We start from the raw sequence: 19,221 nt of genomic DNA, 5'->3' as shown, positions 1-19,221 counted from the left end.
CTACCATATTTAATATTATTAATAAAGTAAAATTATTAATAAACAATAAAACCCCAGTTATCCAGCATGCTTGGGGAATACAATATTCCTTAAGTTTATGGGGTAACAATGCCAAATTTGGGCAGGATCTTCCCCATACACAGTTACAGCACTGTACCATCCACACATGTCTGCCTGGTAACTTCCATAAACAGAAAGATCCCAGGCTGTGGAGACCAACCAGATTCCATCACTTACCAATGTGCACTCAGCACAATACAACTTGTCTAGCCCTCAGTTTCCCCAATCCTCAAATAAATTGTTACAAACGATTAAATGGCATGATTTAAAGTAATGCCTTATACAATGTTGGATATATAACTGATAATTATTAAATGTTAGATACTTCCTTAAAAGGAAAAATTCTACTTAATCTTTTCAGGGATAGCAATTTCTCAGACTTGTAGGAAAGTATAAGGAATTTAATGAAAAAAATGGCATCAGAGATTTTTTTTTCTACATATATAGTGCTTATTAACTGTTAATGAAAATTAACAATAAATTTTCAAATTCCAAGTTGTATCTTGCTTCCTTAGTTTAAAAAATTAACATGATTTGTAACTTGATCTGGGAGGAATAACAAAGGAGTCTTTTTTTTTTTTTTTTTTTTTAAACAAAGGAGTCTTAAGCAGCCTAAGGCTTTGTAGACTCACGGCCAGATAGTAAATACCCAGCTTTGCCAACCAAGACAGTCTCTCAATTCTACCATTGTAGCATGAAAGCAGTCATAGACAATATAAACAAGCATGGCTGTGTTCCAGTAAAAATTTACAAAAATAAGCAGGAGGCTGGATCTGGCCTGCTGAATATAATTTCTTAACCCTGGTGCTATAGATTGAATGTTGTGTCCCCCACAAAATTCACACATTGAAACTGAATCCCCAACATGATGGTGTTTGGTGAGGTCTTGGAAAAGTGACTAGGTCACAAAGGCAAAAAACTCTCATGAAAGGTTAGGGTTCTTGTAAAAGAGACCCCAGAGAGCTCCTTTGCCCCTTCCACCAAGTGAGGACACAGCAAGAAGACAGCCATCTATGAACCAGGAGGCAGGCCCTCACGAGACACTGAGTCTACCAGTCTTGATTTTTGACTTGCCACACTCTAAGACTAAGAAATAATTTCTGTTTTTTATAAGCCACCCAGTCCATGGTATTCTGTTGTCACAACCCACATAGATTAACACACCTGGATTAGAAAAAGACAAAGTAAGAGAGTAGAATTTGCAAAAGCAGGTATTAAATAACAGTTGAGTCAAAGTGTGAAGAGTAGAGTCAAAGTGTAAAATTCCTTGCTGAATCCAGCAATGGCCCAAACAATAACGCAGAGCAAGGCAGCCCATACTGGATCAGGACAGTCAAAGCATGAGGCACACAATAAAAGAGGTCACAAAAGCAAATGTAGGTATAGGAATGCTGCAGAGACGAAGGTCCTGCAAACCAAGACCATGTGGCTGTCTCCATCACTATATCCACAAACACCCTGATAAAAATGCCTTTGGGCTTAACTTCCGCTCTTAGAGTGTAGGATGTGGAACCATATCAACCTGCATTCAAATCTACTATCCACGGGCTTTGTAATTACCAGTATTTATCCTTGTGAAGCCTGTTTCTTCATCCATAAAATGGGAGTAATACCTACCTAACAGTAATACCTACCTTATCATCTAATCTTCCAGTACTTTCTTGGTACAGACTGTTAAATGGTAGCCTAACTGGCCTGTCTCGAAGACTCTTTTTCTATCTATCTCCAATACTACTTTCCTAGTTCTTTACAGAGATCTGATCCTACCATCCTCCTGCTTAATAACTTTCATTGGTTTCCCTCTGCCTCCAAGATTTATAAACAAGACCAAGACTATCACTCCAGCCACATTTCCACAATACCTCAATACTCTCCCCTTCCCAGTCTTCACACAATCACTGTTCCTAGATATGCCAGACCCAGTCTCTCTCTGACTGTACATATGACCCTTTCTCTTCCCACAATGTTTTTCTCTTTTTCACTGTAGTTAGTTCAAAGCCCTGTTTATTGCCCTCTCTTCTGCAGGCCCTCGCAACATTCTGCACTTAACTCAGTATTGGCAGGCTTTATTATCTGTGTTATAATTACTTGTTTCTGCCTCTGATTCCTCAAACTAGATTTTCTTGAACCCATGGGGATGATCTCTAGGTATAGTATATATAAAACGGCGACTTAAAAATTTTTTTTGTTGAATGAACCAGTGAGAAAGTGCTTTAATACCAGCACCACTTTGTACGAAGTTCTTTTAAAGAATTTGTTGTCCGAAAGAAGATCAATTTGTAAAGTTTTTCTTTACAATGAAGGCAAAGGTAAACTTTTGAACCTGCGTATATATGTCTCCTGCTTTGGCAGGTGGATTCTTTACCACCAGTGCCACCTGGGAAGCCCGGGTAAACTTCAGTAAAGTCAAAGTCAACTTCAAATTAACAGAGTCCAGTCTTTTGAGGTTTTACCATAATAGTTTTACAGAAACAAACACTAGACCAAACACAAGAGAAATGGCAAGACATCAGTTAAGGAAAAATAGTTCCACTGCTATTTAGAAAAATAAAAACCAAAACTGGATAAAAGTTGTCTTCAGGCTGAAAAATTTAAGTGTACATACCTCTGATGAGGAAGACTGGCTTAATAGCAGTTTATAAAAAAAAAAAAAAAAGAAGAAGTTCTAATGCCTGCAATTTCAGGATAAGCAAGGCCAATGCAACTTTTGGCAGTATTAATAAGAATTTAGCATCCTGGAGTTTCCCTGGTGGCTCAGGGGTAAAGATTCTGTCTGCCAACGCAGGAGACACAGGTTTGATCCTTGGTCTGTGAAGATCCCACATGTCGCAGAGCAACTAAGCCCGCACGCCACAACTACTGAGCCTGTGCTCTAGAGCTCAGGCACCGCAACTACTGAGGCCTCAAGCCTAGAGCCTGTGTTCCTCAGCAAGAGAAGCCTCGGCAACGAGAGGCCCAGGCACCACAGCTAGAGAGCAGCCTCCACTTGCCAAAACTAGAGAAAAGCTCATGCAGCAACAAAGACCAACAACAGCCAAAAATATAAATAAAATCCTTTTTTTTGTAAAATCATTTTTAAAAATAAAAAATAGAACCAGTTGTTATATAACTTTTTAAAAAAAAGAATTTAGCATCCAGATGGAGAAACAGTAAACCCCACTACATTTTTTTTTTTTTTTTTTTGCACTGGTCAGGCATTATTTAAAGCATGAGGGTCAATTCTGAGTGGCATATTTAAAGACGAGCAGAAGGGTAAAGGAATCATGATATATATTCAAAAATCTTTTTAAGGATTTTTTAATATATTAAATGTTTACTGAGTATCTAACACAGTCTAGGTACCATGTTAAGTGCTGAATACACAAAGATATAGTCCCTGACCTCAGAGAGTTCAATGCAATATCAGAGACAGACACACAAACAAGGAACTGAAATCCAGTGACATGACCAATACACATACTTGCATGGTGGCACAAAGGAAGATAATCAACCCCTCTATGAGAAAAAATTCAGAGTACTTGTTTCACCTGAGTATAATCTGACAGAAGGATAAGAGGGAAGAACATTCAAGGCAGACAAAAGGTCAAAAAGGTTTCAAAAAGCATTCTATATTATAAGAACTCTAAGTAATGTAGTATGACCAGAAATTTGGGAAAGGAAGATAGAAGCCAGAGAGACGAATTTGAGAAGTATAACCAAAAAATTTAGATGGAAACAATCCTGGTCTTTAAATATCTGAATAATGAAACTAAAGAAGAATGTCTTGATTTACTGGAAACTTAACTCCCAAACACTGGAGAGTAATGAGTACAGAGTTGGGAGAAACATCCCTATATCTGTATAAGGTCTATCTTCCCCTGGTATTCTAGATCTCATCCCTAATTACTAACGATAGCGAACATCATTCCAGATGTTTTATTGGTCTTTCAGTTTCCCTTTTTTGTGAAATGTCTATTCAAATTCCCTCACCATTTTTCTAATGAGGTGTCTGTCATAATGATTTGGAGTTCTTCATATATTTTGGACATTAATCTTTGGTTAGTTATTACATTGGAAATATCTTCTCCCATGCTGTGGTCCATCTCCCTACTTCATCTTTTATCATACGAAGTTTTGATTTTAATGTGACCAGATTATTAATCGTTTCCTTTATTCTGCATTTCTTATTTGTATAAAGATTTTTTCCTATCCCATTATAGATACTGTTAGTATTTTCTAAGTTTTACAGCTTGACCTTTTATCCATTTGCTATTAAGTTTTCGTGTATGGTGTGAAGTAAAGATGTTTTCTTGTTCTCTATAAGCTAACCATCCACAACTGAAAATACCTTTGCCCCACTGATTTGTAATGCCACCTGTCCTATATCAAATTCAAATATATGAGGACATATTACTGGACTCTTCAATTACTTTTTTGGACCTGTTAACTATTTAACCCTGGTTCAGTGTTCTTGGCCACTAATCATTTGTATTGACAAATTCCACTAAAAAAATTAAAATTAAAAAAAAAATTCCCACCTATTCCAAGTGTTCTAGCTTTTAAAATTAATAAATGAACAATAAATACTATCAAATGCTCTTAAGCATCTACTTAGATGATATGGTTTTACTCTTCTTTAATTTAACAACATAGTAAATTACACTAGAGTCTTAATATTGAGCTGAACTCTCATTCCCAGAATACTACTACTTGATTGTGATTAAAAAAAAAAAAAATTACACTACTAAACTAGTGCAGATTTCACTTGGACTGGCCTATATTGTTCCTTTCTTATATTGTCTTTGTGTGATTTTGATATCACACTGTAAAAGCCCCCTGAAATGAGTCTAGAAACATTTTTTATTCCCTGAAATGGTCTGTACAAGGATTATCCATCTATATCTGAGTAACCTGTAAAACCATCTGTACCTTGTGTTTCTTTAATGGGTAGAATCTTTTCCTGCTTTTTACCATAAAAATATCTCAAATATTAGAGAGACCAGTACGATGAGCCCCAACATACTCCTCACCCAGCTTCAGCAGTCAATCGTCAATCTTATTTCATCTTATTTCCCTAATAGTGCTTGTCCTCTCTCCCCTTGAATGAATTATTTTGAAGAAATCCCAGACACCATATCATCTAACTTCTAAACTTACCATCTCTTAAAAATAATGACTCTTTTAAAATATGTAACCGAAAAACTGTCACATTAAAAATCTGGTAACTTAATACCAACATCCAGTCAGTATTTAAAGTCCAACAAATATCTTTATAGTTTTTCAAATAAGAATCCAAATTAGTCCATACACTTAAATTGGTGGCATCTTTTAATCTGCAGGTTTGTTTTTTTTTTTTGGCTGCACTGGGTTTTCATTGGTGCGCTCGGGCTTTCTCTAGTTGTGGCGAGCAGGAGCTCCTCTGTAGCAGTAGTTGCAGTGCATGGGTTTTTCACTGTGGTGGCTTCTGTTGCAAAACATGGGCTTTAGGGCACACGAGCTTCAGTAGTTGCAGCACGCAGGCTGAGCTGCCCCGTGGCATGTGGAATCTTCCCAGACCAGGTATCAAACCTGTGTCCCCGCCATTGACAGACAGGCTCTTAACAACTGGACTGCCAGGTAAGAGGGAAGTTCCAGGTCTCCCTTCTACGGCTTGCTTTCTCCTTCTTCTTCAGTTACTTGTGAGGAAAAAAATTTGCCACCTGTCCTATACTTTTCCACATTCTAGATTTTGCTCATTGCATTCACATATTACTCAGTGGATAGGTTTTACTATTTGTTCCATTCATTTTTTTAATTACATTTCGATTAATAAGTTCTACTTACTCTTGACTCAGCTGCAGTTAAGTTGTATTTTTTAGGAAACTGATTGTTTTATACAATTTTTAAAATTCATGGGCATAACCCATACACATAGAATCCATATTCTATGTGTATGGGTTTTCAAAAATCCTGACATTTACAGCCATATTTCCTGCTTCATTTCTAATATTATTTATGCTTTCTTTTTTTTTTCCTTGATCAATCTTGCCTGAGATTTGTCTATAATACAGAGCCTATATTAACATTTTCAGTGAATTAGATTTGGGGTTTATTAGTCCTCTTTGAAAAAGCAAGAGATTCCAGAAAAACATCTACTTCTGTTTTATTGACTATGCCAAAGCCTTTGACTATGTGGATCACAACAAACTGTGGAATATTCTTCAAGAGAGGGGAATACCAGATGACCTGACCTGCCTCCTGAGAAATCTGTATGTAGGTCAAGAAGCAACAGTTAGAACTGGACATGGAACAACAGACTGGTTCGAAATCAGGAAAGGAGTACGTCAAGGCTGTATATTGTCGCCCTGCTTATTTAACTTATATGCAGAGTACATCATGAGAAATGCTAGACTGGATGAAGCACAAGCTGGAATCAAGATGGCTGGGAGAAATATCAGTAACTTCCGATATGCAGATGACACCACACTTATGGCAGAAAGTGAGGAACTAAAAAGCCTCTTGATGAAAGTGAAAGAGGAAAGTGAAAAGGTTGGCTTAAAGCTCAACATTCAGAAAACTAAGATCATGGCATCCAGTCCCATCAATTCATGGCAAATAGATGGGGAAACAATGGAAACAGTGACAGACTTTATTTTGGGGGCTCCAAAATCACTGCAAATGGTGACTGCAGCCATGAAATTAAAAGACACTTGCTCCTTGGAAGAAAAGTTATGACCAACCTAGATAGCATATTAAAAAGCAGAGACATTACTTTGCCAACAAAGGTCTGTCTAGTCAAAGCTATCGTTTTTCCAGTAGTCATGTATGGATGTGAGAGTTGGACCATAAAGAAAGCTGAGTGCCAAAGAATTGATGCTTTTGAACTGTGGTGTTGGAGAAGACTCTTGAGAGTCCCTTGGACTGCAAGGAGATCCAACCAGTCCATCCTAAAGGAAATCAGTTGTGAATATTCATTGGAAGGACTGATGCTGAAACTGAAACTCCAATACTTTGGCCACCTGATGCAAAGAACTGACTCATCAGAAAAGACCCTGATGGTGGGAAAGATTGAAGGCAGGAGGAGAAGGGGATGACAGAGGATGAGATGGTTGAATGGCATCACCAACTCAATGGACGTTGAGTTTAAGTAAACTCCAAGAGTTGGTGATGGACAGGGAGGCCTGGGATGCTGCAGTCCACAGGGTTGCGAAGAGTCAGACACGACTGAGCAACTGAACTGAATCCTCTTCACTGTTTTCTACTCTATTAATTTCTATTCTTTATTCTTTCCTATCTTCTACTTCCTTTGGGCTTAATCTGTTACTTTTCTAGCTTCTTCAGTTGGCCACTTACCTAAGTAATTTTCAGCTTTTTTTCTATTCAAAAAGGACATCAACTTTTTCATATTAATATTGCTGAAACTGGGATATTTCTTACAATTAGCCTTACAATCATTGTCAGAAAGCAGTGATGGCGCCACTGTCACTGTTTATATATGTACTAACATAAAGAATAAGCTTGCAAAAGTAGTAGTTATTTGATAGTTATCTCTGGTGGCATGACTAGACTATTGTTAACTTCTCAATGTTAGTCAACAAACCTTTACAGACCATCTGAGAAAGAACTATGAGTCTCACCTGAAAACCTTCTGTTGATACCTTCTGGCCAGTTCAAGAAAACATGAGAATCAAAACTGGATGAGTGTCAGCAGTTTGAAGAAAATGCTGGGGATCGCTTAAGAAATGTTCTTCACCAATGCTTTCAATGACATAGTGAGCAATACTATATAGGAAAACACAAACCTCTATGACTCCACCAGAGAGTGATTTAGAAAAATCAGACTGTGAATACAAAGTCATAGGAATATTCTAATAATTTATTACTTCACTTCCTTTTATAAATATGTGCCCATATTTAAGTGCCTATATTTCATTGAATCTTAAGATGTCATCATCATGAGATGGACTATTGCTTTCCAAATACAGTGCTTTTCTAAGATTCAATGAAATATGATATAGGCACTTAAATTTTATCCCAGACCAGAGATAGAACCCATGTTACCCTATATTCGCAGGCAGATTTTTATCCACTGTACCATCAGGGAAGTCCAATCCATACATTTTTAGTTTATTTTTGCTTTTAATTTTTAAATTAAAAAGTTAGGAGGTGAGGGGAATCAGTCATATCAATATTTGTCATTAGTTTCTAATTTTATCGTATTGGGGTCAGAAAACATGGATTATATATCAAGCTCTGGAATTTGATGAAATTTTTTGTGCCTAATTACATAAATATTTTACATTAAAAAGAATTTGGGAAGTGTATGGTTCTATATATGTATAGTAGATCGTTATACATTGTATTTCTTTTAGTGGTTATGCTTAAATTTTTAATATGCATTTGACTGAAAGCCTAAAGTTAATCAATCTCTCTATCCTCCTCCTGAACTATATATAACTCTTTAATGCTGACCACTTTCCCTCCCAGCTTACACTTTTATCATCTGGTATTTTAGTTCCACTTAAGTTTTAGCCCTCACAAATCAACCATAATTATTTTTGTTTTATACAGTCAATGCTTAGTTTACCTAACCAATTTATTTGTTCATTATGATTTCTTGTATCCTAGCCTCTCCTCTAAGCTACATTTCTTTCTTCCGAAAGTGCATACTTTCACATAATAGTTGTTTCAGAAACAGTACAGTAAATTCTCCATCTTTTTGTTCATTTGGAAATACTCTCGATTTCACTCTTGAATGATAACTCAGCTGAGTATGAAATTCAGATCTCTCTCAGCACTTGGAAGCTATCAGTCTGTCTTCTGGTTTTTCTCAGAGAGACATCTGCTCTCAGCCCGATTCTTGGTCCTCTTTCCTTTTTGTTTGCTTTTTAAAGTGTCTTTGGTGTTCTGCAGTTTCATCGCAATGTATTTAGTTGTGGGTTTATTTTGGTTTGCTTGTTTAATCCTTGCTAGGCTCTCATGAACCTTAAACTTAAAAATTCACTGTCTTTTATTAATTCCAAAAAATTCTCATCTCTTTTAATTCCATGTCTCCCTCATTTTATTTTTCTCCTTCTGAAATTGCTATTAGATGTTGGGTCTTCTTGTTCAGTCTTTCATTTCCCTACCTCCTTCATACTTTCCTTCATCTTACTATTCTGCATTCTTAGGATTTCCTCATACCTAACTCCCAGCTTACTATTTTCTCTTCATCTGTGTAGACTATTGCTTATTTGTTGTTGTTGTTCAGCCGCTAAGTCGTGTCTGATTCTTTGCAACCCAGGGACTGCAGCACACCAGGCTTTCCTGTCCTTCACTGTCTCCCAGAGTTTGCTCAGATTCATGTCCATTGAGGTGGTGATGCTATCTATCCATCTTATCCTCTGCTGTACTCTTCTCCTTTTGTCTTCAATCTTTCCCAGCATCAGGGTCTTACTGAATGAAGCAGCTCTTTGCATCAGGTGGCCAAAGTACTGGAGCTTCAGCATCAATCCTTCCAATGAATAGTCAGGGTTCATTTATTTTTTTAACCTGATTGTATTTTTCATTATATTTAATTCTTTTTCAAAGGTATGTTTCATGTCTTATGCATTCATTGGGCTGTCAATTAATTTTTAATGTCTTTCATCACTTAAAATAGGCTAATTTAAATTACCTTTCAAGCTGCTATTCTACTATTCCAGTTCCTAGAGCTATAATCGTGCTTGTTTTATCTGCTGATTCTCATTTGTGGTAGAAAATGGGTTTCCTTGTGTGTCACTTTTAATTATAAATTTATCTTCTGCTGAGTTTATTTCTTCTGTGAGAATTCCTTGTGGCCCAGGATATGGGAGTACCCCTTCAAGTCTTTCCTTTCTCCAGATGATCCAGGGGTATCACTAGCTTGAAGCTAGCTTTTATATTAATTTCTCAGCATGGAGATACCTGAACTGTATAATACAAATTCAGGTCCCAAATATGAACAAGGCACAGGTCTTGTACTTTAATTCCTCAGAGAAGCTCTTTTCCATTTTCTCTTTGTATGGAGTCCAGGCAAACCAAGACAAGATTTCTTATTAACGATATTTGTGTCAACAGGGAGATTTTTCTTTATCTCACCCTTTCATCTAGGATGCAGCACATCAAAAATCCCAGCTTGATGAAAAACTCTTGGTCTTGGTTCCTTTTTCCACCCAGTTAAAACTCAATTACTAGGAATAAAAAGCCAGAAATAACCCTTCACTCCATTCCTTCATCCTTGTCCAAGGCAACACAGCATGAGCTCAAGGGCTTAATGAAGTTCTGGGTTTTAGTTTCATTTTTTTTTTGGAACGTAAATATCTTTCTGTCTTTCCTGAAAACTCAGAAATGCATTTAATGTAAAAGAACTCTTGTTTATCACCCAGCTTTTCTGGATACCCGTAGCAACAGAGTCTTTAGCTAATCTCAGTGACTCATCTTGCTAAAAGAAATCCGGGATCTCCAATCCATTTGCTACATTATTCCCTATAGGAGTGATCTCTTTAAAATGCAAAGATGTGCTCCTCTTTCAAACTCTTCCTAGCATGGCATTCAGAGTCCACTATTATTCAGTAACTGCTTATTTCTGCAATTCTGCCTCCCTCCACTCTCCCACACATACTCTGTGCTCAAAAACTATCCATATTTGCAATCCCTACAACTCTCCTTTTGTTTAATACTCCTATGCTTTTTTTTATTAGGGCTTCCCTAGTGACTCAGATGGTAAAGCGTCTGCCTGCAATGTGGGAGACCTGGGTTCGATTCCTGGGTTGGGAAGATCCCCTGGAGAAGGAAATGGCAACCCACTCCACTACTCTTCCCATGGAAGGAGGAGCCTGGTAGGCTACAGTCCATGTGATCACAAAGAGTCAGACATGACTGAGCAACTTCAATGCTTTTAAATGTACAGATTTCCCTCACTTTTATCCTGCCTTCATCCACCTACTGAATATTCATGGTCAAGTGTCTGCCTTTCACTGAAGCCACTGCTGACCCATCCAAGCTAGGTTCTCTTTTTTTGTGAAAAGAGCTAACATTTGTTGAGCTCTTTATATGTTAATAACTCGCTGTAATAATTCAGTTAGTCTTAACAACAACCTTACAACTTTGTTACCATTACTATCTCCATTTTCAAAATAAGGAAACTAAGGTACAGAGAAGTTAAGCAACTGCCCAAAGACAAACAGCTATAAATGGCAGACCTGGAATTTGAACACAGTGTCTCCAGATCCTGCTCCATTAACTTGCCCTATTAATATATACCGTACTGCCTTCTACAATTATATCTTGCATTAGTTATTGCACTTATGACTCCACATCCCAGCTGCATGCTTATATATCAATCTTCTTAACTACACTGACCTTAAGAGGCAGAATTATGTTTTATTTCTATTTGCAGCCTCAGTGCCTAGTACACAGAAGGCCCTCACCTGAAATTGTTACTAAATTAATGAATAACTAAAGGAAACATCTCCAAAGTCACTTCTTTAGCCCTTATTCATCTCTTGTCTGAACTACTAAAACAGTCCCCTAACTCCCTTCCTTCAATTTCTATTCACATTTCTTCCACACTCCAACCAACACTGTCTTTCTAAAGCATGTTATGACAATGTCATGCCATTACTTAAATATTTTCAAGGGCTCCACACTGTCTATAGGATAAAGTACCAAATTCCTTCAGCATGACATACCATGACCTTCATGAACCAACTTCTGTAGTCTCTTCTCTCCTCCTTCCCCACTGCAGCCCCACATTCCATCTGTATTTAACTTCCTGTCATATCTGAATATGCCAAGTGCCTTCATGCCTTTGTACATGCAGGTTCTTCTGCCAGGAATGGACATCCTCTCCTCCTTCACCTGGTAAATTCCTACACTTTTTTCAATACACAGTGCAAGTGCCTTCCTCAAGTTTCCTCAAACGACTGTCAGTTACCCCGCTGCTCTACTCTTCCTGGAATTATGCATTTACCTACCACTTGGTATTATTATTTGATACGGTGTGCTGCCCCAGCCAGACTCTAGAATCTTAAAGGACATGAACCATGTCTTATTCATCATTTTTACTGTATTATCTTACACAAGTGTGTGCCCTAAATGCTCACTAAATTAGTGAAATGAAATTTGGCAATTTTTTCCTACATCCTACACTAAAGCAAACTCAAATACAAATGAATTCAAGGCAGGCAAGTCTTCTAAGATTAAATGGAAGTTGGAAAGTGGAAATATGAATGAAAAACAAATACCACCTAAATTCCTGCTCCTCAATCCTGAAGCCTATAGCAAGAAACTATTCTGTCAATGGTAATTAAGGCTTAGTTTATAAGGCAATCTCATCCTGAGTTCTAAAAAACACAAAGAATGTATTTCCACATTAGTAAGACACATGAGGACACTCAAATTCTGGAATATGTGTTAGTATGGATAAAAAGTTGAGTCATGTTATATATCTTAAGACAAATCCCTTCAGACAAGGGAAATTCCTGTCCTTTTACACTACAATCACATGATTTCATTATTCACTAGTCCTAAATGCAATTTAGGTTGCACACATAGCAAACACTATCTGCCAACTGAGTAATAAACCAGAACTACTTGCTTTTCACAGAAAGAGGAAATTTTTTAAATGTATAAATGTTAACCCTAAGTGAAGAGGGAGGTTGGGATGGGATAAAGGGAAGGAATAAATGGGGCACTATTCAATTTTTTTTTATTTATTCAATTTATGAAATGCATTTTAACACTACAAAGAGAAAAAAAAGTTAAACTGTCAATCTGAAAGATTCATCAGCCTTTGACTACCTTTTCTCTTCAATAGTTACCCATGGCAAAAAGAAAAAGAACTGGCCTAAAAGATATTGGTTTCAAGTACAAAGGCAGCATAATTTAGAATTATCATCCTTGATCTCAAATCAGAAGACTAAATAACTTCTTAAAATTAATTATTATCAACGAGGCTTAAATGTTCTTACAGTTGCAAATCTACCTATGTACCATGTGGTAAATTAAAAAAAAAAAAAAAAAAATCAATGGACCACGGACCCCCCTGGTGGTCCAGAGGTTAAGAATCTGCCTTGCAATGCAGGGGACACAGGTTTGATCCCTGGTTGGGCAACTAAGATCCCACATGCCACAGAGCAACTAAGCCCAAGTACCAGCACTATTGAGTCCAAGTGATCTGGAGCCCACATGCCACAACTAAAATCCAATGCAGCCAAATAAATAAATAAACATTAAAAACAAAATCAGTGGAGCAGGATTGTTTCTAAATTTAGAATGTAAGTTCTAAGAGGGAAGGATTTCCAAACATTTCATTCACTGATGTCACCCAAGGCTCCAGAACAGTGTCTGGCACAGAGCAGACACTCATTACATATTTGCCGAATATTGCTCAAGACGGTCCAAATACTTTATATGTCAAGACAAACAATGAGCTGCAGATCCTCAAAGAACACAAAGTTGAAATCTAGGTTCATCTTGAAATGATCAGGGCTGCACAAATCAAATGATATGGTATTCAAAAGCAAATTGAAAATGTATATAAGAATAAAGTAAAACATTTTATACAGAAGTTCTTAAGGTTCTGAACTTTCAAGACTGCCAAAAAGCTGACAAAAACAAATACATCACCAGCACAACCAAAATTTTCAACACACACAAACTCTTGCACTTTTTTTCAGAAAAAAAAATTCAATTTGATTCAATTTCAAAAGAGCCACAGGGCTTCAAGAAATTAAAAAAAGAAAAAAAACTAAGAATTTCACTTAAATACCAGTGACTTTACTACAAAATTTCATTTCCAGTTTTACAAAGCAGGACTACCCTTTCTTTTATCAACAGACCTAAGTATGCCAAAAGAATACTGCTAAGCAATATACTTCAAAATATACTGAAGTATAACAACATTACTAATTCTGTTGTTTCCCACTCATAAAAGTGTAATGTAAATATTTATGAAGCTGGTGTTTTTTACTTTTTTTATTAAAAGCCATCATGGGACTTCCCTGGTAGTACAGTGTATAAGAATCCGCCTGACAATGCAGGGGACACAGGTTCTATCCCTGGCCCAGGAATATTCCACATGCCACACAGGGCAACTAAACCCCTGTGCCACAACGACGCAGCCCGAGCACGACAATTACTGAAGTCTGAGTGCCTAGACCCTGTGCTCTGCAACAAGAGAAGCCACCACAATGAGAAGCTCCCGCACCAAACCAAGAGTGGTCCCTGCTTGATGCAGTAAGAGAAAGCCCACTCGCAGCAACAAGATCCAAGGCAACTAAAAATAAATACATAAAATAAAAGCCATCATGAATATTTAACTGTGAGTTAGGTTATGTTTTAGCCCTTAAGTAAAGTTTAGCCTTTCAGCCCTTGTTATCTACTACTAACCTACAATGACCTGGTCACACTGTTCTGGGCTTCAGTTCTCTCTTCTGTAGAATGAGGAACCTGGGTTAAAACAAAAATTCTTAAATCTTTTTCTCTGCAACCCTTTGGAGAATCTGATGAAAGCTACAGGTGAACTCTTCATAAAACTGTACATAAACATTGTATAACAATGTTATAAACAATAATTTATAATGGCAAAACATTGGAAACAGTCTAAATATCCCCCAGTGGATGATTAAGTAAATTATGTTACATCCATTCAATGAAATTCTTTGTAACTATAAGTAGAAACAAAAAAACCTTCTATGTACTGATATGAAAAGATATCCATCATGTATTGTTATATGAAAAAAAAAAGCAAGTTACAGAACAGTATATATAATACATAACCTTTTGTGTAAAAAGATAAAAAAATAAAATATTTGAATTTCCATGTATAAGCACAAAGAAATTGGAAGAATAAACATTAATCTCTGGTAAAAATGGAAAAATGAAGAAAGGGATAGGAGGAACCTTTTCATTGTACATTTTCTTTTATTTTTGTTTGAATTATGTGAATTGTCTATTAAAGTCTTAAATTTTAACGTACTGCACATAAACTCAAGAGATCTAGACAACCTGCTAAAGCTAGGTTATTATTCCCAAACTCTATTCAGCGATATTCTTCTATAATGTTTTGACTTAACAAGTATATAATTATATACACTCAATGATCCAACAATAAGAACATTTAAGGAAAAATATTTTTCATGATGGTCCTCATACAAACATATAAAGTAATTGGTTACCCTAACCCTAACCCAGTGGCTCAAAAGAGCCTCATTTGGAATCTCATTTTCTATCATTTTTCTTACTCACTGATACACAAGTTTCTTCAAGGAAAAAGTTCGCACCAATCATCGTCATATGTCCTCTTATGGTTCAAATCTCAGACCTGTTATTTGACAAAGGAGCCCAGGTTTTGGAAACAAATTTCTTTTTCACTTAACCATATAAACCTATAGTACGAGTAGGAAGACCAGAGAAATATTCTCTTATTTTTTTACCATAATCTCAGAATTCGAGGCAAATTAAACAGCATAGGAGATCATCACACGCATTCAAAAATTAGATGATGTTTGGGAAGTCCTTCATCTTATCTGAGCAGGAATCAGATGGAACTGGTTTTCATCCTTGGGCAAGTTACTCAACCTCTCTTGGCCTCAGTTCCAGGTGTAAACGGCAATAAAAGTGCCTATCTCATAAGGATGTTATTAAGCTTAAAACTAATAGGAAGGCACATAGAAAGTAAGACATAGAAATAAAAGGATACCTGCCCTAGGATAGTGGCAGGTATCTGACTGCTTGAATCAAAACAGACTGCATTCTGGAACCTGTAGTTTTTAGGGACTGAACTTTCATATACAAGCAATGCCTCTTTTTCCCTACTGAAAATAACACATGGCAGAATTCCCGACGCAAAAGGTGCAAATATCTGGCGTTTCCTAATTATGTTTCTTGAAAAATCGCTTCCTAGGTAAGCTTTTATCAAAGAACTCTAGCCGTTGTGTTGACTGGATGTCTGAGTCCTAAGTTATAACATAATTTTGTTTTGTGACAGAGAAAGGGCACTTTCTCTGTCAAGCTCAGCACCAGAGTGGCAGGCTGCTGGGGGGCGGGGAGGGGAGGCAAAGCCGTCGAAGGCAACAACAGTCCTTCAACAGACCTGTAACTGGCAGGAAAATAGTAGGAAACTTACACTGCCATGGAGACAGAAGCAGCCGCCGCCAACCAATCTCGACTTCCAAAACTTTTAAACCCCATCCGTCTTTTTCTGCAGAGCACTACTGGAGCTTATTATTAGTATTATTATAAATATAAATAGCAGTTACTTATTACTTCTCTACACGCCAAGCTCTTGCTAAGCATATGTTTTTCAAGATTCTGTGAAAACTGCACATATGAGCTCATACTCTCAACCCACTCTACCCTCAAGTCTGAAAAGCTCCCTTCACATCTTCGAAATCAATGTGCCCCCTAAACTTCGTATACTCCACACCTCTCACAGACCCACTCAGGCTCAGGAGTCACATTTTCACAAGCCCACGCTCTTCACCCAACACTAAACCAAGCACTTCTCGGAGCGACCACGGCCCCTGCGAAGTTTGGTACCCTCCTCCACTCACCAATTCCAATCTGGCCCTAACTTGTTCCAAGAAATGCTGATTCCCTCCAAACTTCTGACTCCAAACACATCGTGCCTGTACTTCATTCCGAAGTTCAAAATTCAGAAACACAAACTGAAACTGGGCAGAGCCCGGTTCCAACCCCACGAGAACTCTTTACACCCGCTCGAGTAGGGCCTGGGACCCTCCACCCTCTAAGCAGGCCAGGCCGGGGCGCGGCGGCCTCGCTCCGGACCCCAACGGGAGGAGGGAAAGCTCCACCTGGCTCCGCGGGCGCGGCGCGCGACTCCTGCTCCGGCCTGGGCCCCGCGGCGGCCGCGCCCCCGTCCCGACGCGGGCGGCAGCGCTCCGGTGGGCCGCGGCGGGCACGCTCGCCCAGCACCTCCGCGTCGGCCTGCCAGTCGTCGCGGGCCCGACGGCGGGCCCAGCCCGCTCCGCGGGCGCGGCAGCGTGGGCAACCCGGGCCCGCCGCGTCGGCAGCGCGTTGGGCGCAGCCTCGGCACAGCGAGTGGCCGCACGGCAGGGCCGCCGCCTCCCCCGGGGTCTCTAGGCACCCGGCGCAGTCCGACTCCTCCGGCCGCGGCGGTGACGGCGGCTGCAGCAACGGTGGCGGCAACACCAGCAGAGCGGGGCCAGCGGCCGGGCCCGGGGTCCCCGTTTTGGCTGCCGCCATCTCGTCACAGCGGCCCCGCCGACCCCGCCGACTCAGAGCTGCCGCCGCCGCCGCGGAAGAAGCCCGAGTACTCGGACCTGCCGCCGCCATCTTGTTTCCCGTTTGTAGGGAGAGTCCGTTGCGAGGGAGAAGAGTAGAGGGCGGGGCAGTGGGCGGTGGGCAGCGCTGTATACATATTCATGAGGGGCGGGCCCCCCGACGTCGTTCTCCCCGGGTCGGGTTGGCGGGAGGTGAAACCTCATTAATATTTATTAGTTATCCTTTATATATCTGGTCCTCGGCCTTGCTTTCTAGTCTTTGCCACTTCCTCTTAACCAAATCACGTTGAGAACTGTGGGGATTTATTTGGAAATTCTGAGCGATATTAAACTTTATGAAGTTATTACACGTATTTATCCTGCAGTATCCTGATAACTTAGGCTAAAGAGAGTGAGGAGTACGTGAATTATCCAGAACCCTGCCTCAGTGCTTCATTTATTGTGAGGTTAGCTGTTGTGACTTGAGACTAGTCCTACTAGCGGCTTCTTGTCAGTTCACATCTCAGTATACGCTCTCTTCAAATTCCTTCCTGAAATTTCCCTCCCTTGGCTGGGAAAAACCACAGTTTCCTTGAATTTTTTTCCGCCCTCAGCTCTTTTTCAGCTTTTGAGTCCTCCCGCTTGTTTTAGGGGCTTAAATATGGTTATTCCTCGAAGCCTCAGACCTCAGTCCTCTTCTCACTTCTTGCCGTGTATTGCCCCCCAGCCCCTACCCTATGTCACATTTTCTTCCAGCTGAAACTCCCGAATTGATACTTGCGGTCCAGACCTCCTGAGTCCAGCCCTGCATAGTCCACTGTCTGATGGAAACATTGTTTTGGATATCTGCATCCCTCATGTACCAAACTAAAGTCATTGTCTTCCACCCTCCTTTCAAAACAGTTTTTCTGATTTGCCTCATTCTAGTTCAGTTCAGTTCAGTTCAGTTCAGTCGCTGAGTCGTGTCTGACTTTTTGCAACCCCATGAACTGCAGCACGCCAGGCCTCCCTGTCCATCACCAACTCCCGGAGTCTACCCAAACCCGTGTCCATAGAGTCAGTAATGCCATCCAACCATCTCATCCTCTGTCCTCCCCTTCTCCTCCTGCCCTCAATCTTTCCCAGCATCAAGGTCTTTTTAAATGAGTCAGCTCTTCGCATCAGGTGGCCAAAGTATTGGAGTTTCAGCTTCAGCATCAGTCCTTCCAATGAACACTCAGGACTGATCTCCTATAGGATGGACTGATTGGATCTCCTTGCAGTCCAAGGGACTCTCAAGAGTCTTCTCCAACACCACAGTTCAAAAGCATCAATTCTTCAGCGCTCAGCTTGCTTTATAGTCCAACTCTCACATCCATACATGATGACTGGAAACACCATAGCCTTGACTAGACGGACCTTTCTTGGCAAAGTAATGTCTCTGCTTTTTAATATGCTATCTAGGTTGGTCCTAACTTTCCTTCCAAGGAGTAAGTGTCTTTTAACTTCATGGCTGCAGTCACCATCTGCAGTGATTTTGGAGCCCCAAAAAATAGTCTGCCACTGTTTCCACTGTTTCCCCATCTATTTGCCATGAAGTGATGGGACCGGATATTTCTAGTAAAGGTGCTTTTCTTCCAGTCCCTCAAGCTCCAAACCTGGTAATCTTTACTTTTCCCTCACTCCCCCCATCTGTCAGTTTCTTAGTCCTGTCAATTCTTCCACCAAAATGAACGTTTTCCTACCTATCCTCTCCTCTTCATCCCATTCCCACTGCCCAATTCAGTCTCATCATTCTCTCACCTAGATTATTGCAATAGCTTCTATCAATTGTCTCCCTACCCACAGACACTCTTCCTCCAATCCATCTTCCATAGCTCTAGAGTTACTTCCTGAAGAACAGCTCTGACCACGCCATTCCTCCTTGACTTAGTCACTGAATGAGGTGCTCAGACTTTGGTGCCAGGGCCCTTTCTGG

General features: G+C 39.4%; 1 protein-coding gene across 1 annotated transcript in view; it reads right to left on the bottom strand.

Annotated features, from left to right (window-relative positions):
• Positions 1-17,369, bottom strand: part of RNF169 (ring finger protein 169) — an 82,719-nt gene extending 65,350 nt beyond the window's left edge. Inside the window, exon 1 of the mRNA XM_043907185.1 lies at positions 16,836-17,369. Within this exon, the coding sequence (XP_043763120.1) occupies positions 16,836-17,337 (502 nt within the window). The 5' untranslated portion in view covers positions 17,338-17,369. The remainder of the gene's footprint in view (positions 1-16,835) is intronic.
• Between the last annotated feature and the right edge of the window lie 1,852 nt (positions 17,370-19,221).

This window comes from Cervus elaphus, chromosome 1 (genome assembly GCF_910594005.1).
Source record: "Cervus elaphus chromosome 1, mCerEla1.1, whole genome shotgun sequence".
Classification (NCBI taxonomy): domain Eukaryota; kingdom Metazoa; phylum Chordata; class Mammalia; order Artiodactyla; family Cervidae; genus Cervus; species Cervus elaphus.
The sequence above is the reverse complement of the archived record's forward strand: the minus strand, read 5'-3'. Positions and strand labels throughout refer to the sequence as shown.